Source organism: Hippocampus guttulatus, chromosome 3 (assembly GCF_054856545.1).
Source record: "Hippocampus guttulatus isolate MCC_2025c chromosome 3, RoL_Hgut_1.0, whole genome shotgun sequence".
Taxonomy (NCBI): Eukaryota; Metazoa; Chordata; class Actinopteri; order Syngnathiformes; family Syngnathidae; genus Hippocampus; species Hippocampus guttulatus.
Genome location: NC_141263.1, coordinates 10731967 through 10759834, shown reverse-complemented (window position 1 = coordinate 10759834; position 27868 = coordinate 10731967). Strand labels below are relative to the sequence as shown.

The 27868-nt window shown below is 42.8% G+C and overlaps 1 protein-coding gene across 2 annotated transcripts; it reads left to right on the top strand.

Moving 5' to 3' along the window:
* The first annotated feature begins 1829 nt into the window (after positions 1 to 1829).
* On the top strand, positions 1830 to 27440 carry LOC147207448 (RNA-binding motif, single-stranded-interacting protein 1-like). Of its 2 annotated transcripts, none has more exons than XM_086106683.1 (14): positions 1830 to 2164; positions 6432 to 6574; positions 7672 to 7730; positions 9336 to 9427; positions 11158 to 11315; positions 16786 to 16865; positions 16944 to 17044; positions 17702 to 17751; positions 17833 to 17923; positions 19371 to 19421; positions 22290 to 22391; positions 22688 to 22756; positions 23556 to 23630; positions 24125 to 27440. In XM_086106683.1, exons 1-13 carry the CDS (start codon positions 2114 to 2116, stop codon positions 23622 to 23624), a joined length of 1116 nt encoding a protein of 371 aa, XP_085962809.1. In that variant the 5' UTR covers positions 1830 to 2113; the 3' UTR covers positions 23625 to 23630; positions 24125 to 27440. The 2 variants fall into 2 exon arrangements, with proteins under 2 accessions (XP_085962809.1, XP_085962807.1); XM_086106681.1 differs by having other exon boundaries at positions 6414 to 6574.
* Positions 27441 to 27868: the final 428 nt, after the last annotated feature.

The following is a 27868-nucleotide window of genomic DNA, read 5'->3' as shown; positions in this document are numbered from 1 at the left end:
AAGGGAAAGAAATGTGAAGCTTTGAAAAGCTTCCCAAGACACAGATGATTTGGGTTTACTTTTTGAATCTCCGCAAAGACCTATGGGGCACTTCGGCCTATGTAACTTAGGGAGTTATTAAATGGATACTCTACATGAACAAAAAAGTGTCCAGTAGGGCTACTACTGTTGATGTTTCTCAACTGCAGGTTGTCACAAAATTGTATTCCCTGGGCGGTTGTCTGGCAGACCAAAAATGTGTCACTGCCAAACCACTTACAAAGATATAAGAAGCGCAGAGCTGATTTGAGTTTTGGATTGATTGGGACTTAGGCACGATGTAATGAAGGAGGCATTTCCCTCTCTGGGTGGGGCACCTAAAGAGCTTTAGCTGGTCCAGCGCTTGGCGGTCGTAAAGGGTCAAGCAGAGCAGAGCACCACGGTCCCTTTAGACATCAATAATAAACAATTTGAAATCAATTCTTAAATGAAGCATGAACCTGCTTGCAATCGCTCCAAACAGTTCATGTTCCTCCATGTTGGCTTATAGGTCCCCACAAGATCTTAAACAATCAATCAAAATCTAAACAGTGCTTGACTTCTGTTTATTGACTTCTATTTTACATCATTTATCAGTAACCAGCCTATTTAGACAAACCAAGCAGTAGAAAGTACTGGCATGTGTTTCAAATGTAAGAAGTGAAAGTAAAAGTCATCAGAAAAAAATTGTTAAGTAAAGTACAGATACCTGGAGACCTAATTAAGTTCAGTAACCAAGTGCAGTATTTGTACCTCAGTAGAGATTATTATAAAATGTTGACATTATATCATTCATTTGCATCCAAGTAGCTCAATCATATAAATGCACCGGTCGTAATTCTTATTCATAAATGACTCCATATTTGCAGTGGGCTCATTAACTCTTTCTAATCAGCATCCAATATTTGAAAAGTAGATGCTTTGCATAGTACAAGAAATTATATCTGTTACACATTCAGATAGATGACAAATGGCTAGATAATGCAGATGGATTGGAAATTGCTGTATGGATGGATGATCGCAAAAGTGATCACACACCTCACATTTTTGTAAATATATTTTACTCTATCATTATATGGGACAACACGTGTACACTACGAAGTGAAAATGTCTGGGCCCAATTAGCCATAGATAGCTAGATAGATATGCACAATTTACGCAAAGCGGGTAGTATCATAATTATTATTAGTGCTTTAAAATGGTATAGTACAGTCAATAAATATGTATGTTGACATTGTCATTGCTTTTTAATTTTTATATTTTCTATCTATTTATTTTGTCGGGGTAGTGTGACCTCCAGTCCAGGCCAGTGCCTGCTAATATTTCATTACATCCTGATTCACTGACATGTAGTGTGTGGGATGGGGGGAAGGGTAGGAAGAGGAAGTGTGTGTGGTTGCGAGCGCGTGGTTGAGTGTGTGTGTGTGTGTGTGTGTGTGTGTGTGTGTGTGTGTGTGTGTGTGTGTGTGTGTGTGTGTGCGTGTTCGCGTGTGTGTGGATGCGTGGGTTTGCGTGTGTGTGCGCGTGTGTGTGTGAGGTTGGGGGAGGTGGGGGTAAAGAATGCTTGGTATGTGCGGACGACACTAACACGAAAGGCGGCGAGTGGTCCGTGCGCCGACAAATGAAACCCTAAAAAACACGTTCTCGTTGCTTTCTAATTCATCCTGAGGCACCTACTCGTCAATATGCGACACACTACGCTGTTAAACGTCAAATGTAGTTATTTTACGGGATGGCAACACAGTCGAGTTGACGCCACTACCCCCCAGATGCTAGTGTTGGTTTGGTCCGTAGTAGGTGGGACTGGCGAGCGGTCTGCACCAGGACGTCGTAGATCAATGAACCGAACCGGAGGCTCGCTCGATACGCTGGTGTACAACAAATTGAGCTAACTGGATAAATGTGTCACCAGCAAAGCATAAGAGAGGGCACGCACGATTTGTTTAACTTAACCAACCCGTTCAGTATGCCGATGTTTTAACCAGACGGGTTATTTTCGAGCCTTCCTCGCCGCTTCCGACCATTTCATTGGATCTGCGATTTTTTTTAGAGGGGGGAGATCTTGTCTGGAAATCGAATATCTCTAACCTCCAGGATGATCTTTGCAAACACGGGCAACCCACTGAAAGCTGCCACTCGCAAGCAGGTAGGCCATTGTGTTTTGCTTTCTACTTTTGCTGTCACTTTTCAAATAAACCCGAGCCTGAAATGACATTGGGAAGCCCTTCCCTTCTGTGTTTGGTTTGCAACAATCTAACAAAACAACCTTCAAATATCAAATGATTAACAACAATAGAGGCGACTTGTGAGGATGTAGATGAAACCATTTTCGAGAGGCTTTAATTGTTGTTTCCATATAACCTTGTTTGGGCAGCCACTCTGTTCAATATGGACCATGCTTATTGTAGTCCGCTTTTCCTGGCTCCCTGCATTCGTCCACTGAATTCTGGGGGGTTGGGGGGCAGGGGGGGGGGGGTTCATGTCAGTGTACACTCTTCATTTTGACCTCTCAGGTGAACAAAAAAAAGGGGGGGGGGCAGTTGACGGATTGGAAGGCCTCTTGGTTTCCAGTCACGCTTTCTGATTGAAATGGAAGATTGATGTAGGGTGTAGGAGTTTTTATGGCCTCTTGTGGTTGAAATATGATCAGAGCCGAGCCGATGGAGTGAATTATTTCAGCATATTGACAACCACTGTTAAGATTCCATCCATATAATTCCATCAAATGATAGTAATTTGATTCGGTCAAGGTGAGTCAGTGTGGAGAGTTTTTTCCCCCGGTCTTCTGCCTGTGTCTCATTGTAGCTGCTCTTTTTGATGCTTCCAAAAAATAGTGTAGTAGTAAAGTACATGTATATCAACATAAAAACAGGCCTTTACTTAAAGGATGAACAGATGTTCCCGCCACAGCTCAGCAATCTCTAAATGTATCCTTCATGGATATTCAACCATCAAACCATCACATGAGTGGGTAAAAAAATCTCTGTTTGGGCTTGGCATGACTGTGATGGTATCCATAGCTGTGGGTCTTGGAGTGGTTTGTCCTTTGGTTACGGACAGATGGCACAATGCTGCCGTGCTTTTGTGTTTGAACTGATCTGGGCTAGCTGGGAGCTATTTTAAAGGATGAGTAAGGGGAAGGAAATGCTTTGCAGGGCAGCTATGTGCTGATTTGTCTCACAAGAATAAAAAAAAATGTGCGAGATGTAAGACTGTACTGCAGAGGTGTGATGGTTTCAAACTCATTTTTGTAGCAGGCCGCAATGTGGTTATAGTTTTGATGGACGCCCTAAGATGGATGTGAAAGTAAATTGTATACATGTATGATGTCATCATACACAACAAATGGAAGGCCAACTAGTTTTGAAACGAGAAGTCAATGGAAATACAGTATGGGCTAAGGCAACAGAGAACAGATTCTCATTTGCAATGCCGACCCGGCTAAAGACAGCAAGAGTTAAATAAAGATGTTCACTGGTTGGCATTTGCGAAATCTCGTACTCGTGGATTTTTCGAGGAGATCATACTTGCTGAAAGACATCTGTTTGATATGTTTGTTCTGAGGCCAAAGCCATGTCTTGAGTCAAAAAATATTGCTTTTATGACATTTTGCTGAATCATAGTGCCAAGTAACTAGATTGGCCATGCCATAGCCATGTCCAATTACAAAGAGTGTCTTGCCGCCATCTTGTGGCATTTGTCAGCAATTACATTTTTTGTGTGTGGATGGCAGTTAATAGCAGATTTTTGCTTGAATAACAGACGTTCACATTAACTCTATCATCACCTCATTATAATATTGTACACACACAGCAAATTCATTTCAGAACAATTTTTAAATTGGAAGTCAACCAAAATAGTTTGTTCAACCATTGTAAATGGGTTTAACAACAAAAAAATGTTTGCAATAGCTCAAAGTTTTACACTGTTTCGCAAGAAAATTGATGTCAGCACACTTGATTTGGTCTAATGGACTGAACTGTTTCACAGTGTGTGTGATTATGCACCTCATGAGGGGCTGTCCACGAGCAACTACAGTTAGTTTGAACAATCTTACAACATGGACCAGCCAATCCAAAAACGCCATGACATATCACATGGTCTTTCACATCCAAAATGACCTTTAATGTATGCTGTACCAGTACAGTATATATAGTTTTACAATAATACTAAAATATATTTATAATTTCATTTGTAGCTATGGTTGAAAAGTGAAGCGTGAATTGTCTCTGCCATTAAAATGCAAAAGTGCTGTCAATGGTGCTGTCATTGCCAATAGATGGAAAAATGCCAATTAAATGCCCATTAAGATGCAATTTGTAAGTCTATGTACGTTTATAATAATATTATTATTATTATTATAAAATTGATGACAAATTAAAGAGATGATTCGTATCAAAAGAGCCCAGAACAACGACCACAGAAATAAAAGGTGAAAACAAACGTCAAGATGCATCAGTGTCAGATCGAACCTTTTTTTGTTAGATTTTATTTATTTATTTTTAGCCAAAGTGGACTCATGGGTGACCGAGAAGGGGGGCATCACTTTTCAAGCTATTCCACCCACCCTTTTCAAAACAAAATCATAAAAATAGAAAAACATCACACTGCTTGTTGACAAGCCATAAATCTTCTGGGAGAATGTCCCATGCACAGATGAACCGAAATTGGAACTTTTTGGCAAGGCACATCAGCTTTATATTCACAGATGCAAAAATGAAATATAGCAAGAAAACAACAGTGTCCCTACTGTGAAACATGGGTGCAGCTCTGTTCTGTTCTGCGGCTGCTTTTGTTGTGATTGTGACTGGGTTTGGGTCTTTGGGTATTTGATGTTGTTCGGTGATTTTGGTACTTTATTTGGTGACACGCGGTTGGCAGCGGACTGGTGTTTTTCTGTATTTAAGCTTGAGTTACTCAGTTCCATAGTCTCAGAATGTTTAGCCTGCCGTGCCTTGCTATGCCCAGCCCTGCTCTCTTTTTTTTTTACTTTGTATAGAAAGCCTTTTACTTCACCATTTTAATCTCCTGTCTGCTTCTGAGTCCAAATCCTGCTCTTAGCTTGACAGTTTTGTTGCATCTTGAAACTGCAGGGTGCAATGAAATCTCAAAACTCTCAAGGTATTCCAGAGGGAAATGTACTAGCCATCGTCGGAAAGCCTGGCCTGAGTTGCAGGTCTTGCAAGGCCAAAACACAGCGAAAAACATCCAAGAACTGCTCAAGGCAAAAAAGTGGACTCTTCTGAAGTGGCGTTCTATAAGCCCTGATCAAAATCCTATTAAACATATGTTCAAGGGGTTGAAAGATGCCGTTTGAAGAAAAACCCATCAAAGCTGAGACAACTGGAGCAGTTTGCTTGTGAAGAGTGGGCCAAAACACCTGATGATGAGGTGCAGAAATCTCATGGAAAGTTACAAAAATCGTGTGGTTGCAGAGTTTGCCTCAAAAGCACATGCAACAAAATATTCAGTTGCCATTTTTGTCCAGGCCTGTGTCATGAGGTTAACATTTTTCATTTATTATTATTCATTCTTTTATTACAATTTTTTTTTCGTTCATTGCATTTCGTTTCATTTTTCATTCACTGAACCATGGACTGTGTTCCCTGCTACGTAATCTTTCTATAGGGCTTTTTCTATAGTGGACGATATAGTGGCGCATTCACTCACCAGTGGAACAAAATTGAGTATGGAACGCTTCTCGGGCATGGTTAATTGCATCATTTATGTCACATAATTATAACGTGCCAGATCAAAGTCAGCTGTTGGAATTTCTGTAATATACAGTATACCGAGCACATAAATACATTATAGTGACATTCTATTGTTTTCAGCTGCGTGCATTTTACAAGATGATTCCAAACAAAGCACTTTATGTCCGTCTGTGTTGTGATGTGTTGCTTTTTTCACTCCCCAACTTATGAGTTCATCTTGTGCCCAAAATCAAACAATATCCAAGAAATGGAAGTGGCAAATCTTTTTTTATGTATCATTGGATGTATTTTAATTTTTAGTCACTTTCAGTGTCGACTACCTTGAGGGGAGTGCACTACTGTGTATGGGAAAGAACAATACATACGACCGTGGATACTAAATGGGGAGTGATTTTGAACAGCCCATGTTTTTACAGTGGCTTACTGTAAATGTCGAACCTCATTGGTATTTAAAACCGCAATGCTTTCTCCAACCCATAAGAAAATGCCAAAAAACTCAAACTAAAACTAATTAAAAACATGAGGCATTTACATGGAATGCAGGCACAAATGTTTTCTGTATTCTTCAAGGTCATATTTTTATTATTATTTTTTAATCCCTTACAGAAGACAGTTCCTTGTGATAACAGTTGATCAGGATTGAAATCTGATTATGTTGCTCCCGTAACCTTTCGATAACAGTGGCCCTCCTGTGTGCAGTCGTACCCCATGACTCCGTCCAGTCCTAGCAGCAGCAGCAACAGCAGCAGCACGGGTTTGGAGCAGCTCAGCAAGACCAACCTGTACATCCGAGGCCTCCCTCCTGCCACCACTGACTTGGACCTGGTCAAACTCTGTCACCAGTGAGTGCGAGAATGTATACTGTCATCCAAGTGTGTGTGTGTGTGCGTGTGTTTATTTTGCTTTTTTTTTTTTTTTTGCTGTAATCAAGTGTTGCTAAGTTTTCTCGCGGTCGGTTTACCACAGACGGCAGAACGTTCCCACTCGGACTGTCATAGTCTGATGGGGTCCTCCACATTTCTCACGTTGTGTGAAGGGTTTCTACAGATGAATTGTGGACACCAGGCAGCCCCGGAGCATGTTTGTGGCCCTGGCATACTTGAATGAAGCTCGCCTGCCAGGCCCAGCTCGAGAGCCAGCATCAAGCGTAGGGGGTCGCATACTACCAATCAACAAACGTGTGATCATATAAATTTTCTTGTCCCAAAACATGCAAAAGGAGCGCTTTATTTACATACACACTGCACAGTGTTCACACTTAGGTTTTACTTCACCAGCGTGACTGCCGCAGCAAATTGTTTTTCAGTGTAGAAATTTCACCGGGCGTCCACGGTAAATGACAGCCTGTCAATTAACGCGTCTCGCCCCCGCGGTTTCTTAGAAACTAACTAAATATTAAGATCCAAAGTAACACATTGTCTACAGGATCCGAGATCCAATGGACCACTATCCATGTGGGGATTTAGTGTGGTTTATGCCATAATTAGCCGAGTTTTGTCTCCTCTTTTTCCCCCACAAGCATATGGAGTGAGGCATTCATCCATGTAACCAGTAGCAGCTGTTTGTGTCGTTTTCGCTTGTTTTGTTCATGCTCTTGATGTTGCTCGCCAGCACAAAGCAGAAATGAAAGCACTTTTTCGTAGCAACAAGGTTTGAATGGTGATGTCAGCTCGCCATTCAGTCGGTTTGTGCACACATGTCAACAAGCGGCACGCAATTTGTTTCACATTTCAGGGTGAGGGTCGTGATCAAGCCTGAATGATGTACTGTATTGTTGTTACATCTGCTTTGTTTTTCGCTAATTAGTGCTCAATTGGTTTACTGTGTTGGAAATAAAAGGTCGGGTCTTTGGAAATTACTTCTACCAACTGATACAAAGCAAACTAGGAGTTGATCATGGCTGTTTGTTTACTCCATCATCTGCATGCTGTGTGTGCAGGTATGGCAAGATTCAGTCGGCAAAGGCGATCCTGGACAAGACAACTAATAAATGTAAAGGTCAGTCAAAGATCATTACCTTACCAACAAGCGGTTGACTTGTACTTTGGTAGCGACACTCATTATTTTACATCTCACGTGTGATGTTTTTGTGCTCAGGTTAAACGCATGTCTATTATAAAAGTATTGTTTTGGTCCCATCTTGATGCCAAGGAGCTATGGTAAAGTGTGTTGAAGAGAATGTCTTGCTTTGCCACCATATTGTGCCATTTATGGAGAATTATACACCTTTGGATGTCAATCACTTGGCAGATTTTTGCTATTTGCGGCAGGCCTCTTTCCTCCACGAACTGCCCTGAATAGTATTCATTGTTGGAGCTCTGTCACACTGCATCAATTACACAATTCTGTTCCATGTCATCTTATTACACACTTTATATTGCCAGTGACTCTCTGTACTTTGTACATTTGTGTATATGTCCTTAATGTACATTTTGTTATGCTTTTTCTGGACTGAAGTGATTCCTGCCTGAGGCAAACTCCTTCGTTATTTGTAACATACAGTGATACTTTGTCTTATGACTGACACGACCTACGTGTTTTTCGGGGTTAAAAATGTTCACGGGTTAAAAATTCAAGTTACAAGCGCTCAATGGTGGAAGTGGAGTTCACAAAAAGCAGCAGGTAGTGACCAATTCTCCGAAATACATGCCAAAATGCGAACACAAAACAAAGACAATTATATCTTCGATCTCCATCCAAACCATAGCTTCCGACTCTAAGCTAACGCACAACGCAAAACGCCACAGGTGGGCTAACAAAACTAACATCGATATTGCGGTACTTCAACCCTTCAATCAAAGGATATTTGAATGCAAACCGTGCAGCACCATATGTAGAGAGACAATACAGCAATTATGGCCCTGCTGTGCCCCCCGGCTGATTCCGATTAATTGTCAAATAAAATACAAAAATTATATCGAATGTTTTTTTTTGTTGGACTCTTGGCGATAACAAAAAAATGTTTGTTACAATGTCGGAGGTTGTAATGTGGGATATAAATCAAAAATGAAATTGCTTGTTTTCTCCCCCTTAAAGTCACAAATCAACGGACTAAATCAAGAGGCCCAGTAATCATTCGGGCCCCAATATTGACAGCATGTGTTCTTTAAACTTTGCTATAAACAGCTGTTAGTGCCATTCACAGAGTCACCTATTTGTGAAACTCCATCCATCCGTCCATCCATTTTGAGTGCCGCTTATCCTAGCTAGAGGCGCATGTATGCCGAACCCTATCCCAGCTAACTTTGGGCTTTGAACCGGTCGCCAGGCAGCCGCAGGGCACAAGGAGGCTGACAACCATTCAGACTGACATTCATACCTACGGACAATTTAGAGTGTTGCAAACGTAGCACAAGAAACTCATCTTCATTTTTTAGGCCTGTCTCGAATATACACCCCCTGTTGGCAAAGGCACGCATATCAGAAAGAGTGCAATGGGCATTGAATCACGACATCATCTGTTCGAACTGTTTTGAAATGTGTTCTGAGTTAGTCATAAGTCAAGGCGCCACTATAATTGGCCTATAAAGACAATTAGGATTCTGGTCACCATTTATTGGCTGTTCATGTAAACACAGTACTGTACTGCTCTGCCAACTACAGGTTATGGCTTTGTGGACTTTGACAGCCCAGCGGCTGCTTTGAAGGCCGTGCACGCTTTGAAAACCAGCGGCATTCAAGCCCAGATGGCCAAGGTGAGGAGTGTGTGTGTGTGTGTGTGTGTGTGTGTGTGTGTGTGTGTGTGTGTGTGTGTGTGTGTGTGTGTGTGTGTGTGTGTGTGTGTGTGTGTGTGTGTGTGTGTGTGTGTGCGTGCGTGTGTGTTGCATTCATTGCCACAAAGTTGTTCGTACTTCCTCTCTGAATATGTGTGCGTGCACCACTGAATGACATGAGACTGGTCACATGACCTCAGCTGACAAGCTGTTCTTCCCGTGACCTCATTTACTTTCGCTGTATAACCAGATGTCATGTCTCTGTCTGCCAAGTAACCTGTCAGTTATGTCGCATACCAGACCACCAGCTTGCACACTGACACACACCAGGCTTGTGCTGCAGCTTCACAATGTCACACTAACTCATTAATGTTGGAATACAAGTGTAATATTCATTTGAAATCCATTCAATCTCCCTGAGTGTTTTTAATTTCTCCTCTTTACAGTTATTTATTTTTCAATCTTGTCAGTATAATTTAATCACCAGTAACTAAACCGCTGTTTGTGAAATGACGAGAAAGGCTTAATTAACTGTTCCGTTATTATTATTGGGAGAGATTCACGGCCTCGTGCATATAAGTGTTGTCACATCTGCATGGTAGCAGGAAAGCTGCATAATTAAGTCTGTGAGTCATCCTCAGTTCTCTTTCTGTTCTATAAGTACTTTTCTCACCATTTCTTTCTGCCGCTTCCCCAGCCCAGACTGTGTTGATATGCTTGAATCCGCAGATAAGAGTTAATTAGCGAAAGGTTGCTCTCTAAAGACTTGGATGTAGCAGAGCTGATGGGAACAAACAGTGCAGTTTGTGCGTCGCTGTAACTTGGATACGCTGCTCTCCTGATGTTTCTCAGGGATGCCGACGAGGCACCAGAGTGCTGCAGTGCAGATGGATGTGTCTTTCAGTGTATGGTCATGTAAGGCGCTTATTACAGTGTTCTAACAGATGTCTAATGCTTAAGATAAATGTCAAAAGATGGACAATGAACTCCCGTTGATTGTGGGGCATACATTCCAGATCTACGTATGATGGATAAAAATTGGTGCCCATATGTAGTCATTAAAAAAAAAAAGCACTCTTACTATCAACAAATTGAAAATCAGTTTGAGTACATAAACAAAAAGAAGACTCACTTGCACACTTCTCCAAATATTAAACACTTAATTGACATTTGCATGTATTCTATCGGCGGGCCGGTGGTCGATTGGTTCGCACGTCGGCCTAACAGTGCAGAGTTACAGGGTTTGATCCCGACTCCGGCCTCCCCATGTGGAATTCGCATGCATGCCTGCGTGGGTTTTCTCTGGGTACTCTCACATTCCAAAAACCTGGGTGGCGGGTTAATGGAACACTCAAAAATTGTCCCTAAGTGTGAGTGCGAGTGCAGGCGGATGGTTGTTTGTCTATGTGTGTCACTGGTTGCCTGCCATTGGCTGGCAACCAGTTCAGGGTGTCCCCCGCCGACTGCCCAAAGACAGCTGGGATAGACTCCAGCACACCCGGCTACCCTTGTGAGGATAAGGGATGAGAAAATCGATGGATGGATGTATTCTGTCAAAATCATTTCGCACATGACTCCACATTAGCATTGTTTTATTTAGGCTTTTTTTTTGTCTGTTCTATCTAATCTCTATTTTATGAAGAACTGAATGACGACCGTCAGTATTTAAACATTGACTATGCTTCCTCTTTTGTCTTCTTGTCTGTGAGCAGCAACAGGAACAAGATCCAACAAATCTGTATATTTCCAACTTGCCTCTGTCTGTGGATGAAAAAGAGTTGGAGAACATGCTGCAGCCTTTCGGCCAAGTTGTTTCCACACGCATCCTCCGCGACTACGGTGGCAACAGCCGGGGTGTGGGTTTTGCCAGGTCGGTCATAGACAAGCCAGTAACCTTGAAACGTTGCATTTGTTTGTCACTTTGTGATAAAGGAATGATTGGGGTTGCACAATTCCAAGACTTTTCAAAATTGGAAACTCTGTTTTGCAAATATTTATGGGAATGAACAGGAATAAACCAGAATCGTACAAGATTGAAGGTTGGCTTTTAATGGAGAACAACAATATAGTTGGAGAAAAATGATTTGGAATAATCCTGACTAAAACAGTCACGCATGTGCGGTGGTCACGAGACTTATGAGGACCACAACTTTTTTTTTTTGCCCCAATTTTTGAGTTTTTCGCGTTACAGGTTGTTGCTTGATTCATTTATTTTTGCAAGCTTTTGATATGCCATCACTCGAGTGAAGTGGAAATACATTGCGTAGTAAAGGTACGATCACACATTCACATGTGGGCAAGGAGAATCTCTTTTACTTGGATGTCTGCTGATGACAAATCAAAATGTGAATATACCGGTAATGCATTTTCATTCAGTGACCCTTAATTCCCATGGAAACTTTCCGATTTGCAAACTTCCCAAATTCTACTCAAAGCAATGCTTCTTACTAGATATTTTTCATTTCTTTGTATCACTAGCAGTGACCTCCACAAGCATGTTACCAGTACTTTTTTTTTCAGATAAGCACAGAAAAAAAATCTATATATTTAATTTTTTTGTGCTGTTCATGTACTGTATACTACAAGCTTTATTATTCAATTGGGAAAAAAAGCACAGGGTGGTAAATAATTCAATTTACCTGCTGACCTTAGAAGAAAGAAAAAAAAAACCCGAGTGATTCCATCAATGTCTGAACTGTTAGCAACAAAATGGAGTACACCCGTGAGTGAACATCTCTGAATATGGGACAAGTTGGCCATTTTCCCATCCAGGTGTTTGTGTGACTGGATGGATGAGCGGATGGACAGATGGCTAGAAAGATATACAGATGGACAGGTTGGTGTTGGAGAGGAGGATGCAGAAGCTATACATCGATGGAAAAGGATGACATGCTGTGGCGACAAGATGAAAGGAAAAGAAGATACAGAATAGTCAACGTTTGTACATTTGGCTTCACAAACACTGACGTCCGTCTAAATACATTTACTCTCATACCATGGGCTAAACAATAGATATAAAAAGTCAACACCCCCTTGTTCTAATCACAGTTTTTTTTTGGTGGTGGGGGGGGGGTTGAATGGAAACATGAGAACAAAATGAATCATTGAATATTGCGCCCTCTCCGGGAGCCGTCACCTTACCGTGGTGGAGGGGTTTGTGTGTCCCAATGATCCTAGGAGCTAAGTTGTCTGGGGCTTTATGCCCCTGGCAGGGTCACCCATGGCAAACAGGTCCTAGGTGAGGGACCAGACAAAGCACGGCTCACAAAACCCCTTATGACAGACAAAATCGATGGCACTCAGTTTCCCTTGCCCGGACGCGGGTCACCGGGGCCCCCCTCTGGAGCCAGGCCTGGAGGTGGGGCTCGTTGGCGAGCGCCTGGTGGCCGGGCCTACACCCATGGGGCCCGGCCGGGCTCAGCCCGAAGAGGCAACGTGGGTCCTCCTTCTCATGGTCTCACCACCCGTGGGAGGGGTCAAAGGGGTCGGGTGCAATGCGAGCTGGGCGGCAGCCAAAGGCGGGGACCCTGGCGGTCCGATCCTCGGCTGCAGAAGCTAGCTCTTGGGACATGGAATGTCACCTCTCTGGCAGGGAAGGAGCCCGAGCTGGTGTGTGAGGTAGAGAAGTTCCGACTGGATATAGTCGGACTTGCCTCCACACACAGCCTGGGTTCTGGTACTAGTTCTCTCGAGAGGGGTTGGACTCTCTTCCACTCTGGAGTTGCTCATGGTGAGAGGCGCAGAGCAGGTGTGGGCATACTCATTGCACCCCGGCTCAGTGCCTGTACATTGGGGTTCACACCGGTAGACGAGAGGGTTGCTTCCCTCCGCCTTCGGGTGGGGGGACGGGTCCTGACTGTTGTTTGTGCATATGCACCAAACGGCAGCTCAGCATACCCACCCTTTTTGGAGTCCTTGGAGGGTGTGCTGGAGAGTACTCCTGCTGGGGACTCCCTTGTTCTGCTGGGGGACTTCAATGCTCACGTGGGCAATGACAGTGAGACCTGGAGGGGCGTGATTGGGAGGAACGGCCCCCCCGATCAGAACTCGAGTGGTGTTTTGTTATTGGACTTCTGTGCTCGTCACGGACTGTCCATAACGAACACCTTGTTCAAACATAAGGGTGTCCATATGTGCACTTGGCACCAGGACACCCTGGGCCGTAGTTCGATGATCGACCTTGTGGTTGTATCATCGGATTTGCGGCCGCATGTTTTGGACACTCGGGTGAAGAGAGGGGCGGAGCTGTCAACTGATCACCACCTGGTGGTGAGTAGGCTCCGATGGTGGGGAAAGATGCCGGTCCGTCCTGGCAGACCCAAACGTATTGTGAGGGTTTGTTGGGAGCGTCTGGCGGAATCCCCTGTCAGAAGGAGTTTCAACTCCCACCTCCGACAGAGCTTTTCCCATGTTCCGGGGGAGACGGGGGACATTGAGTCCGAGTGGACCATGTTCCGTGCCTCTATTGTTGAGGCGGCCAATCTGAGTTGTGGCCGTAAAGTGGTTGGTGCCTGTCGTGGCGGCAACCCTCGTACTCGCTGGTGGACACCAGCAGTAAGGGATGCCGTCAAGCTGAAGAAGGAGTCCTATCGAGCCTTTATGGCCTGTGGGACCCCAGAGGCAGCTGACGGGTATCGACTGGCCAAGCGGAACGCAGCTTCGGTGGTCGCCGAGGCAAAAACCCGAGCGTGGGAAGAGTTCGGTGAGGCCATGGAAGCCGACTTCCGGACGGCTTCGAGGAAATTCTGGTCCACCATCCGACGTCTCAGGAGGGGGAAGCAGTGCACCACTAACACTGTGTACAGTGGGGATGGGGCACTGCTGACTTCGACTCGGGACGTTGTGAACCGGTGGGCAGAGTACTTCGAAGACCTCCTCAACTCCACCAACACGTCTTCCTTGGAGGAAGCAGAGTCTGAGGACCCTGAGGTGGGCTCTCCTATCTCTGTGGTTGAAGTCACCGATGTGGTTAAAAAGCTCCTCGGTGGCAGGGCCCCAGGGGTGGATGAGATCCGCCCGGAGTTCCTCAGGGCTCTGGATGTTGTGGGGCTGTCCTGGTTGACACGCCTCTGCAACATCGCGTGGTCAACGGGGAGAGTGCCTCTGGATTGGCAGACCGGGGTGGTAGTCCCTCTTTTTAAAAAGGGGGACCGGAGGGTGTGTTCCAACTACAGAGGGATCACACTCCTCAGCCTCCCTGGTAAGGTCTATTCAGGGGTGCTGGAGAGGAGGGTCCGTCAGGAAGTCGAGCCTCAGATTGAGGAGGAGCAGTGTGGTTTTCGTCCCGGCCGTGGAACAGTGGACCAGCTCTACACCCTTAGCAGGGTCCTCGAGGGTATGTGGGAATTCGCCCAACCAGTCTACATGTGTTTTGTGGACTTGGAGAAGGCGTTTGACCGTGTCCCTCGGGGAGTTCTGTGGGGGGTGCTTCGTGGGTATGGGGTACCGAACCCCCTGATACGGGCTATTCGGTCACTATACCACCGATGTCAGAGTTTGGTTCGCATTGCCGGCAGTAAGTCGGAATCGTTTCCAGTGAGGGTAGGACTCCGCCAAGGCTGCCCTTTGTCGCCGATTCTGTTCATAATCTTTATGGACAGAATTTCTAGGCGCAGCCGAAGCGTTGAGGGCGTCCGTTTTGGTGGCCTCAGTATTGCATCCCTGCTTTTTGCAGATGATGTGGTGCTGTTGGCTCCTTCAAACGGGGCTCTCCAACTCTCACTGGAGCGTTTCGCAGCCGAGTGTGAAGCGGTTGGGATGAAAATCAGCACCTCCAAATCTGAAACCATGGTCCTCAGTCGGAAAAGGGTGGAGTGCCCCCTCCGGGTCGGGGGAGAGATCTTGCCCCAAGTGGAGGAGTTTAAGTATCTTGGGGTCTTGTTCACGAGTGAGGGCAGGAGGGAGCGAGAGATCGACAGGCGGATCGGTGCAGCGTCTGCTGTGATGCGGACGTTGTATCGGTCTGTCGTGGTGAAGAAGGAGCTGAGCCGAAGGGCGAAGCTCTCAATTTACCGGTCGATCTACGTTCCAACCCTCATCTATGGTCACGAGCTATGGGTCGTGACCGAAAGAACGAGATCCCGGATACAAGCGGCCGAAATGAGTTTTCTCCGCAGGGTGTCCGGGCTCTCCCTTAGAGATAAGGTGAGAAGCTCGGTCATCCGGGAGGGGCTCAGAGTCGAGCCGCTTCTCCTCCACATCGAGAGGAGCCAGATGAGGTGGCTTGGGCATCTGATTCGGATGCCTCCTGAACGCCTCCCTGGTGAGGTGTTCCGGGCATGTCCCACTGGGAGGAGACCCCGAGGAAGACCCAGGACACGCTGGAGTGACTATGTCACCCAGCTGGCCTGGGAACGCCTCGGAATCCCCCGGGGAGAGCTGGAAGAAGTAGCTAGGGAGAGGGAAGTCTGGGCTTCCCTGCTAAAGCTGTTGCCCCCGCGACCCGGCCCCGGATAAGCGGTAGAAGATGGATGGATGGATGGATGAATATTGCGCAAGTGTAACACAGAATGAAGTAATCACATTCATATTCACATGTTAAATTAGGAATCACCACGCATCTGCCACCAGCACCTCTGATTAACTCCAAATCTAGTTCAGCTGTCCTAATAGGCCTCTCCTGACATGTTGCTGAACAATATGCAAAAATGTATACTGCTGCTGTACATACTGTTCCTGTGATTTGTATTTGGATATTGGAATTTTTTTTTTTTTTGGTCCAGTCACAATATAGCCTCTCGGTGTTGGCATGTCACTCTAATCTGCCCAGGCCCTTTGTTGAGCCAATCACTTTTCCTATTCTCCCTCACAAGGCCAGAGCATGATGGCCCTCGATGATTTCCACATTTTCTCATCCTCTGATTGGTTGGTCAGATCAAAACTTGTTATAGCCAATTTTGAGTAGCAAAAGACACCGATTACAATCTGCACACATTTATACATTTAATAACCACCATCTCTGGTAAGTATAATGTGTTTATGGTAAATGTTTTTGTCATGGTGTTTGATACATATTTTATTCTGAACTAATATTGATGATATATGCGCCACAAATCGTGTGCTGTTGCATTGCGTTTTTAGTATGACATTGATGGGTTCTGGAATTGCGATGTGATAGTGGGGGTATTAGTGGTGGATTAAGTCGGGTAAACCCCCACTGAAGCCCCTGCTGCCAAATTCGCTGCCCACCATTTGTAAAAAAATAAAAATAAATAATAATAATAATTTGATGTGAATCTGACGATGACAATAATGCTGTAATGTAATAGAACGTTTTGCACCACCGCAGTGCGCTAGCGTCAGTCTGTTCATAGTTGTTGCTCCCTTTCATCTCCACGCAGGATGGACACCACCGAGCAGTGTAACGCTGTGATCTCACACTTCAACGGGAAATTTATCAAGATCGCCTCCGGAGCACTGGGTATGAAAGCCATTCCCCTTTGTGGAGGCGGTGATGAAAATGGCTGTTCTTAACCATATTCCTCTCCTTTTCCCTCAGCTCCCTCTCAGCCCTTGTTGTGCAAGTTTGCAGACAGCCAAAGGAAGAAACACGCTCACGGTGGATTTGTTCCCAATGGACAGACAGGCGATCTCAGACTAGTATGTATCAGCTTTTATGGTTTCTCTACCTAAAATGAAAAGTAGATGTAACAGACTAGGCAGTTTTGGCTACATCCTATTTTGGGTCAAATTTGATGTGTTTCGACATTTGACAATAATAAGAATACCGTAAACGTCATTGTTTCACCCTGAAATGTGGTGACTTTTCCTAAAGTGACGCAAAATTCACAAAAATGAAAATATTTGAAGATGTTTTTGGACAGGTAATACAAAGTTTGTGTTCACTGAGGCTGTCCTTGCTCAAATTAGACCCGTGTCAACTGAAATATATTTTAGATTTACGAGTGTGTGTTAAATCAAGAAGAATGGTAAACATCTTGAAACTGCACATGCGCTAAATTGTTATTGGACAATGGCAGTAGTCTTCAAAAGGGAGCTTGAAACAGTCCCAAAATATGTCTGCGTCCCACACCATTTGCGTAAGTACCTACAGAAACATGCACCTGCTGGTCTTTTGAAGCAGTAAATAATTCCAAGTCAAGCAAACCGTATACATATATGTTTTGAGGACAGTGAGCACAATGTTCACGGGGGAGTTGAAGACAGTCTCGAAAACTGTCTGTGTTCCGCCCACATTTGCACAGGTTCAGGCTAAATACTTAACTACAAAAACTGACGTGAATTTTCTCTTTGCAGGGCGCAATGACTCTTACCTATGATCCCTCCTCAGCAGCTATGCAGAATGGGTCAGTCACATGCACCATATGTCATATGCTGGGAGCTTTTCTATCCAAGAGCTTTATTTTGAACTGCTCTCTGTTACCCAGGTACTATCCATCTCCATATCCAGTGCCCAACAGGATAATGACCGTGCAGCCGGCTATGTCCCCCTACATGTCTCCGCTCTCTGCTTACCAGGTTGGCTTCTATAAAGTAGCTCAGGGGTTATAGCTGAATTAAGTTCATTCTCGCTCTTCTCTACTGTGTGTTGCATTTAAGATGAGGGTGGTTGCGTTTTTTCCCCCCCAAGAAATCTTGCCATCGTAAGTCGAGCATTATGCTTATTTTACTTGGCCCATGAAAGCTCCTGAATTATGTAATCAGAAGGACTGTTTTCTCCCAGGACACGTTACACTTAATCATACACAAATTCCCTTGGGAGTCCCTTTTTATCACAATTCTCTGTCAAAGCAAATTGTGGCGTGTCTTTAACATGGTTAACGGAAGTCTGGTAACTGCTAGTGTATAAATAATGTTAAATGGCCTCGTGGAAATTAGCATTGATATCTCTGTTATTAACTTCCTACTTTAACACACAGTCAATTGATACAAAAACACATTCTTTCTGCTCAGTGGGAACTACAATTATTACTGGAGTTCAGTTGCAAAGCCTCTTTGTTTCTTCTTCTTGCTGTCATTATTTTCTTTGTCCATTACTCAGCATGTCTTCTTCAGTGCTGCCAAATATAGTGGTGACAGGAACGATACAACGCAATATAGCAAGCTTTACTGTATTTGGGTAGGATTAGGATACTTGGGTAGAAATCGCAAAAATGAAAACACACCTCTTAAACTTGGCTTTCCTTGCTGCTATGCTCAGCATACAACTGGAGTTACCTCTTTTTTTTTTTTTTTTTTTTTTTTTGCTCCATCCCTCTCGGCTTGAGTAAAACATTTTTCTTTATTGCATTCGGAAGAGTAAATATTTGAGATAATTGTACAACTCTCTTGCTGCTGTTTGTATGTGTGGCTCTTCCCTGTATAGAAAGCTGTTTGTGCATTTATGGGATATCCTTGACATCCAGCTCCATGTACCATTGTACTAGTTCATGGACCTGATCTTAAGTCATCAATAAGTATATTTATATTCCCACCAAGATACTATTTATTGAAAAAACATATACAAGTGTAGTCCAGTATGTCAGTTTCCTATTTTAATTATAGAGTAATAAGTATTTGGTGCAAGAAAAGTAACGGCTTACCTGTTCTGAATGAGACACATTTTGCTCTTCATCCATCCATCCATTTTCCGAACCGCTTGATCCTCACTAGGGTCGCGGGGGGTGCTGGAGCCTATCCCAGCTGTCTTTGGGCAGTAGGCGGGGGACACCCTGAATCAGTTGCCAGCCAATCGCAGGGCCATTTTGCTCTTCATTAATTCTTAACACAAACAATGGTTCATTTGTTTAAAATAATAATAATAATAATAATTTGATTTTATTATTTTATTACATTTTTTACTCCATCGGATTTGTGCAATTCCTTATCTGTTAGCTTGCACATAATGCAAACTTGTGATAGACAGTAGCATTTATGTACTTCTCTCCTTTCTATGTCCGACTGTGCCTGTCTTGTCGTTTCAAAGGTTCAGAGTCACTCCTGGGTGGCACATCAGCCATATATCATGCAACACCCGGTAAGGCAACATGCATTAATCACACGTATGTATGTATGTATGTACATATGTACTGTCTGTATGTAAGCATGTGTGGGTGTGTGGCTCAGCCTCAGCTGTAAAACAGTAATTCATAACTTAAATTCAGCTTGTTCTGCTGACACGGTTAAAACAGCAACTTCCCCTAAATGCAGCATTACTTGCATGGAGGGCCGTTTGAGCATTTTATGCTCGATCGCCAGCTGAAAGGGTCAACGCCAAAATTGTTGGTTATGCAGAAATGTAATACAGTACTGTAACAGAAAAAACGAACTACCGGTAGTAATACACAGTTGTACTATACATGCACCCTACCAGTGCATTCTACCAGTGCATTGAATTGGACTGGACTTTAAAGGGGAAATCAACCCCCCAAAAATCCTTTACAAGAATACAACGATGATACTAATGCAGCGTGTTATACCGGAGACAAATTCCTTGTGTGTTCTACATACTTGGCCAATAAAGATGATTCTGATTCTGATACATGCGCCTCCACGAGTCTAAACACGGCATTGTAATTGATATTGTGTTTGTGGAATATGAGTTTGAGCAGCAAAATCCACCTGTTTTTAGCCATCTCAGGGGGCGGCCATTTTGTCACTTTCTGTCTACTGACAATGACACCACAGTTGCACAGAGCTCAGGTAACAACCAATCACGGCTCACCTGTTTTCTGAAGCTGAGCCGTGCACTAGTTTTCTGTCTGTCTTACTATTTCTTTTTTGCACTACTGTATAACATTTATGCACACCTGTAGTACAACTGTGGTATACTAGTAGAACAACTAATTGTTAACTGTGAGTCAAACTGTGCCTAGTTGACATCTGTGCGCTACGAGCACTACTCGTGAAGTGCTAGATTTAAAAGAGTAGAATTGTTTGGCACCTGTAGTACTAGTAGCACGACTGTGAGTGCACAGGTTTGCTTTACTTGTAACATGTAACATGCAGTTGTCCTACAACCGTTTTACCAGTTATTCAACTAGTAAAGTCAGAGTGCAAGTATGAGAGTTCTGTGTACTAATAGTAGGAATACAATTCTGCATACTACCACTGTAGGATTAAGAAAACCCTCCTACACAAGTCAAACGGCTGATGTGCTGATGTCCTATTAGTAACATTTTCCCAACAGCTGTATAACATTTCTGCACAATAGTAGTACAACGTTGCCATACTACTTGGACAACTACATGTTACGAGTGAGGTAAAAACTACAAGTGGTAATTTTGGTGCTAAATAGTCGGAGCCAGGAGGCTACTACTGTGTGACACATACCTAAAAGGTTGGGCCTAGTAGTGTTGCTAGTGCAACATACCAATGTGCAAATACGGTTTAATTGCATATTTGTAGTCAAAAAGTGTCATTTAGTAGTGGTAAAACACTAGCAATAAGAAAAAGTCATTCTACTTCTACTACAACGTGCAGCCCAGTTGTTCTCCCAGTGCCAGTCCCAGGTCATTGTCTTACCATTGTAATGAGGGAAAATACTCTACTAGTTCATGCATCTTAAGATGGGTATCAAAATAATGCTGAAAAGGCTTTTTCCAGACTCACACTGATCAAAGAAAGCACAACCTGTATTTATTTACATGTTGCAAGTGTCGATGTGTGAGAAATATGAAACAAGTAGGAAGAGTGTGAAGCCCTACAGCAGCCTTCCCTCTCTCTGGATTGAGCAGGAAATGCCTGAAGCAGCGACCGTCTTGTGACTCTTTGACTCGTCCAACAGATGGTTTCCAATGGAACAAGTGTCTCTGCAGATCTGCCCCTCCCCCGACACTTTACCGGGAAATGCTCAATACCAAAAAGGCGACGAGATGGAAAGCTGTTTGAGTATTTATTCCATATCCTTGATATCTAACTCATGTTTCCCCCCACGATATTAGTTTCTGTTTTGGCTTAGTGGGACACATTAAATAAATGCTCAGACAGCTTTTCAGAAGTCATTTGAGCATTAATTTGATATCTTTGATCTCTATCTCTATAGGTCCATTTTTGTAATGTGTTGCAGCCATAAAATGTTAAGTTAATGATTATTTGCTAAAAACAACGTTGATCAGTTTGAACATTAAATATCTTGTCTTTGTAACATATTCAATCAAGTATAGGTTGAACATGATTTGCAAGTCATTGTATTCTGTTTTTATGGAAAACACAGCTTCCCAACTTCAGTGGAATTGGGTTTGTAGTAGGTATGTGTCATACTACTACTACTCACTAGAAGGTCAACTTCTGGCAAAATAGTAGGACGACTATGTGCTACTAGCGAAGCAAAACTGTGCACTAGTTGATAACGGCATGCTCCTAGCACTTCTGCTTGTCAACATCAAGTGTTTCACTATTAGCATTAGTCGCATACAGATGTTGAGTGCACGATTTTGCCTCAATTGTGACATGTAGTTGTACAAGTATTCCCAAGATTTCCTTCTTGTATTCAGAAACGGCATACGGTAGTGGAACACAGTCGGTCTATGCTTATTTGTCTTGGCAAGGTGTGTCCTCGTACCTTAATCTGGATAATCGAGGATATGGAAGAAATGTTCAAATGGCTCTCTATACAATACGTTGAAGTGAATACACCCCGCCTGAATCTGTTATTTACTTTAATCACAAAATTAAACATTTGTTAATGGACTACTTATTTAAATCAAAGTGTTTTTTCAGGTAATCATGAGATTCCTTAAAATTTCCTGGCATCACCTGTATGCATCTGTTGTACTGTACATGCTCTTTTGGGCAGAAGCTACCTGCTGCCAATTTTGCATCTTCTATTCATGTTTTTTATTTTTATTTTTTTACATGAGTCAATTTCATTGGAGGAACGCCAGCTGATTTCTCCCTCTTGCAGGCCCCCGTGATGTCTCCCTCTGTGGATCCCTCCATGTCATTGCATCCCTCTACTATGATTACTCAGCAAATGGGTCAGCTGTCCCTAGGAAACACTGGAGCAGTGAGTAGAATTCTGGACCGATGTGGCAAAAGTACTCACATATTGTCATAGAAGTGCAGATACTTTCATGTGGAAAAAAAACTGGTGAAGGTTTAAGTACAGATTTGACTCCTTTACTGTGTTAAATGTAAAAAAAAAAAAATCCTCAAAAAAATCGACTCGAGTACAATAAACAGAGTATTTGTATTTTGTGACTTCCTTCTACTGATCCTGGAATGTCCTTCATGACTCCCTTCATGATTGACAAGCATATATTTCTTAGAACATGTTCTACCATTGTTGATTTTGTTTCACAGTATATTGCAGCCAACCCGGGGGCCCAAGGTGCTTACATACCACAGTATCATCCTCTGCCAGTAGCACCGGTAGGTTCGTTCTACATTTACAGCATTCTGTACATCATCCTTAACTGTCAGCTTCTACCTGAGCACATTCATTTTTTGTCACTCACCAACCATAACCAAAAGTCCAAATACAGTGCTTGCATTACAAGTATCCTTTAAAAAAAAAAAGTGTGTGTGTGTATATACACAGAGAGAGAGAGAGAGAGAGAGAGAGAGAGAGAGAGAGAGAGAGAGAGAGAGAGAGAGAGAGAGAGAGAGAGAGAGAGAGAGAGAGAGAGAGATTTGTAGCCACAAAAAAAGAAAAAAAAAGAAGCTAGTGCAACCTAGTTTTGGGGCTGGAACGGATAAATTGTGTTTCCGTTCATTTCAATGGGAAACCTAACCTTGATTTGTAAACGTTTCAAGTCTGCTACTTTGATGCTAAAACAATAATGTGAAATTCCTTAGTGAAACTAACGGCCGATAGCAAAGATGTTACGGTCAGTATACATTTGAACAACTGGTACTTTAACAAACAAGGAGCAGCAGCACATACAAAATGAGCATTCAACATTACTCATTTCTCACAGGCAGGTATTCTCTTTGCTCTGTGGCAACAATGACATTTAATGGAACTTACTTGGGTAGTTTTCTGCCTCTTCTGACTGTTGATTATCCAGTTAAACTCAGATTTGGACTTCGTATAAACTGTAAAAACCCATTACAAACAAGCGCTTAAAAGTCCGAAATATCACGGGGTTGTAAATGATAAGCTATGATGAACCCAGTTAACATTACTGTTAAATATATATCTCTCATATATTCTCAAATTGCTTTTCAGGAAAGTGGCACGTCACAGCAGCTGGATTCTTCCACCAACTCGTCCCCTTACAGTCAACTCAGCAAGTAACCGCAGGTACTCGATAAAGATCGTTTTTATAAAGCTACAAAATAATACAAATGTGCAAATATCTTGCCAAATAGAATGATATTTTGATTAAGTCGCGATGCAGTTACTGTCTCTCTCTCACGCACACACACTCACAAATACGTTTGGACGTACTTGTGGCCTAAATGCTACAAATGTAGTATTTTCCCATAATGCCATGGCGTATTGACTTGCACATGCACTATGGGAAAAATGCAGGACGTAAATCATGCATTACAGCAATAATTAAACCATAAAATTAAGAAGAACCAATGTTTATTTAATTTACTTAATAATGCTGATTATTCATGCTTGAATAATTATGATACTTTTCGATTGGAATGGCCTTCAATTTGCAGTTATGTCTTACAAGCTTTAGAAAATTTGGAATGGAAATGGATTGCACAATTTCCAGCCCTATGCAACCCTACTCCACATCCGTCATTGTCAACCATGCTTCTTCTTGTTGTCTGTGTTTTTAGGCTCAGCTATAACTCGGCAAGCCAGAGGGTTGGTGAGAGCGGGCTGATGACATCACCGTTTTAGCAGCCCTCTCTGATTGGACCAGACACACAAACTTTTTTGCACAGCCCTTATGCTTGTGTTGGAAAACGAGGACAGTGAAAATGCACTCAAGCAGTTGGCTAATCACAAAAAAAAAAAAAAAAAGATTTATTTTGATAAGAAACAACATGCTCTTCAAGATGTTCTCTTTTTTTCAAGAAGGATTCTCAAATTCCAGAGGACACTTCCCCTCCCCTGCCCCCACCGTATTATCCACAGTATGATGTGATTTTACATGCATGAGATTGCGATGCCCCCCCCCACCTCCCACTTCTAGGTTTTTATGATTTTTATAGCTACGTGCCCCTGCAAAACCTTGTTTGCACTGACTTTTAAAGTTAAAAAAAAAGGGTTGTGTTTCACAATTGTCACAGAATCACATGCTTGAAAGAGGTGACCATGTCATGAAAAGGTGCCTTCCTAACCACCATCTTCCAGCGTTTCTCATTGAACTTGATCAGGTGTCATATTACCCATAATAATTGCATCTGATTGATCTCACACAAGAAGTGCGTCGCTATCTAGTCTTCTGGTAGCAATAATGAGAGTCCCACTGCAATACTGAGGGCAGGAAAGGAAAAAAAAGAATAGTGACAAACTCAAAACAAGAGAATTTTTTTTTCTCCTCTTTTTTTTTTTAATAACTGTCGAAATGACATCAAGCAGGAGCTGTGCTTTTTAGAAATTACACGGAATTGGCGTATTTTGTGATGTGTTTTTTGTTTGTTTGGTTTTTTGTTTTGTTTTATTTCCTCTCATGGTCAGTTTGACCGGTGATCTACCTCATGGTTCTGAGTCTGCCGGTGTGGTTGGGTTTGCAGGTAAAGCCCTTTTTTTTTTTTTTTTTTTTTTTGCACCAGAGTGGATGAAGCAGAACAAAAGCCACGCTCGGGAGCTGGCCAACTCAGACTTCAAGCGTTACGCCTCCTCCCACTTGCAGCATTTTCTCGTCCATGCTTTTGAAACGTGGTCATTTTGCCTCATCTTTATTCCTCATTACTTATTGTTGAAGTGTTTTGTTTTTGTCTTGCTCGAGAAAGTGAGTGTAGTTTAGTCTCCATGCTCCATTTAGAGCTTAGGTGTCAAACTCATCTGGCCGCCACTTATTTTTTTTGTGGCACACTGAAAGCTAATAGTCTCTTGCCAAATGGATTTGTTCTTGTCATTTTGGGAGAAAATCTCTCAAAATTGCATGTTTCGTCACTTGTTAGAGACATTACAAGCATTTTATAATAAGCCCCAAAAGTCATTATGTATTTCCTTTTTTTTAAATAGATTTTGTATCATTATGGACAGATGTGAGGCTGTCATTATGTTTTTGTACGCATATAACTTCCTACCCCATAGCTGGTCAATTGATACTGAAGTAACATTGAAACCTTTGAACAACCTGAAGTCAGTACGGGTAAAGCGTTCTCATTTTTTGAAGTATCCATTGAATCGAGCGAGCGTTTGTGAATCCTGAGTTGCAGTGCAGCCATCCAAGATAGACTTTGCTTGTCGTTGCACTTTCATCAGAGGTGGTGGTAGCAGGCCGTTTGCTGCTTGGTTGTCAAGAACAAATCCCATTTCAAGGAACTTGTCATGAAAGCATAAATTGTGCTATGCGTCCGGGCAGTGTGATGGTAAAGAAATCTTGTCAAACCGGCTCTGAATTACAGTTGGGGATGGGGAAACTTCAATTGTAGAATGTTCCTCCAATGTCATTTGGCCAGCCATTGGTAAGTACGTGATACAAAAACTGCTGAAACTTAACCTGTCAAATGTTGATGGCCTCATATCTGACTGCACAAAATGGAAAAAAAGTGTAAAGGGGCTTTTGGGACCCCATGCATCCACTGATCACAAAGAGTTTAGGATATTGGGGCTTTCTGGTGAAATTCCCGCATGAACCTAAAATGAAGTATAAACAGATGAACTTAATTCGAAGAGAACTGTTTGAATGCCAAATTAAACCATGAAATGTATTGGTCCATTTACGGATCACCCTTGGTGAACTTTCCATTCAAGAATATGTGCATTCAAAGTATATATTTTCCAAAGGATGTCCATTTCTGTGCCTTTCTGTGACGCTTCCAGTACCTCTGTTGCAATGTTCTGGTGACACACCGTGTCCCCCAAAGCTCAGTGGCCACATTGGGCCGGCTTCAATCCATGCTTAAAGTGAAACAAATGCTTATAGTGTCATTAGAAAAGCAGCCGTTGCGAATTTTGCAGAGAACAGCAAGTTGTGCCAAAAATACTGAAACTTTGAACAGCTGGACATTTAAAAGTTAAGACATGGTCAAATTAAGCTCACCTGTAAAGCTCTGAGTATTCTAGGTTCATCCTGAAACTTCACCTGAAGCTCAATAGCCATAACTTTTTTTTTTTTTTACTGTAGTCTATTTGCTTGCCACTACTTTCCATTCTTCTGATTTTGTGGTTATAAGTAACTACAATCACAATGACATGCATAGGAAATTGGGTAATATGATGTGATTATACATTTAAATCTTTTTCACAGCCTTAACAGCCATCTAAAGGAAACCGTAACTATGATGTGGCCCGTGATGAAAATGAGTTTGACACCCCAGATTTAGTGAATTAGTTTACTTGAGCTCCTTCAGTACTTCTCAGCAAATGAATGCAGACTCCATGCATTCCTTTGATGAAAGAATCCGCCTTCGTCAATGCAACACCCCACTGCCCCTGAAAGTTGGTCTGTTTTCAAGGTCACTCTAGGTCAAACCGTTGCTGTAATGTGAGTGGCACGCATTGGGATCTGTTTCTGATGCTTTATTTGTTTCAAAATTGCAATGGGAAGTCACACGAGTAGTAATGCTTGATGGCCCGTGCTAGATTGGTTGTTTTTTTTTTTTAATATATATCTGAATTGGTGGACAAATGAGAAAATAAGTGTATTGTTTGCTTCGCTTTTCTCCTCAAGTTCACTTGTTTTAAAATGAACTCTACGCTATGACGCATAAAAGAAAAAGTCATAGCTATGACAGTCAGGTTGTACTACTTGGGTACTAAGTACACACAACAGGGAAATACTTCAGTAACCAAACTTTTACTGCAGGTGATTAAAGATTAAAGATTAAAGAGGGGAGGGGGCTTGGTTAATCTTGTACATTTGATCCTCATTGTTCGCCCTGTCACCCTCAACTGATTCAAACAATCATCTCCTTGCTCTCTCCTTTGAAAACATTTGAAACCGTGCTGAATAAAAGACTTCTCTTTCTCTGATAATGTTCAAGCCTTCTTCATGATATTTAGACAGTGACAAGCTATTATTTGACCATTGTAGGTCAACTCAACTGTTTTAAAAGTTATCAATCAACGTGATTGATGTGTACACTTTCACTTCAATTTATGAGCCGCAACTCAATTTATTGCGCTGCGCCATGTTCCCTCTTACGTGCTCCAGTTAAGAGTTGGGCGGCGGCATTTTGAAACACCTGGAGGTGTTTGAGAGAGGACTGGCCTCTTAAATTTAGCTGAAACTGTAAATACAGGGTGGCACAGCGATTCACAGGAGAGCACGTCTGCCTCACGGTGCAGAGGTGCAGGGTTCGATTCCAGCTCGGGCCTTCCTGTGTGGACTTTGCATGTTCTCCCTGTGCCTGCCTAGATTTTCTCCAGGTACTGCGGTTTCCTCCCACATTCCAAAACCATGC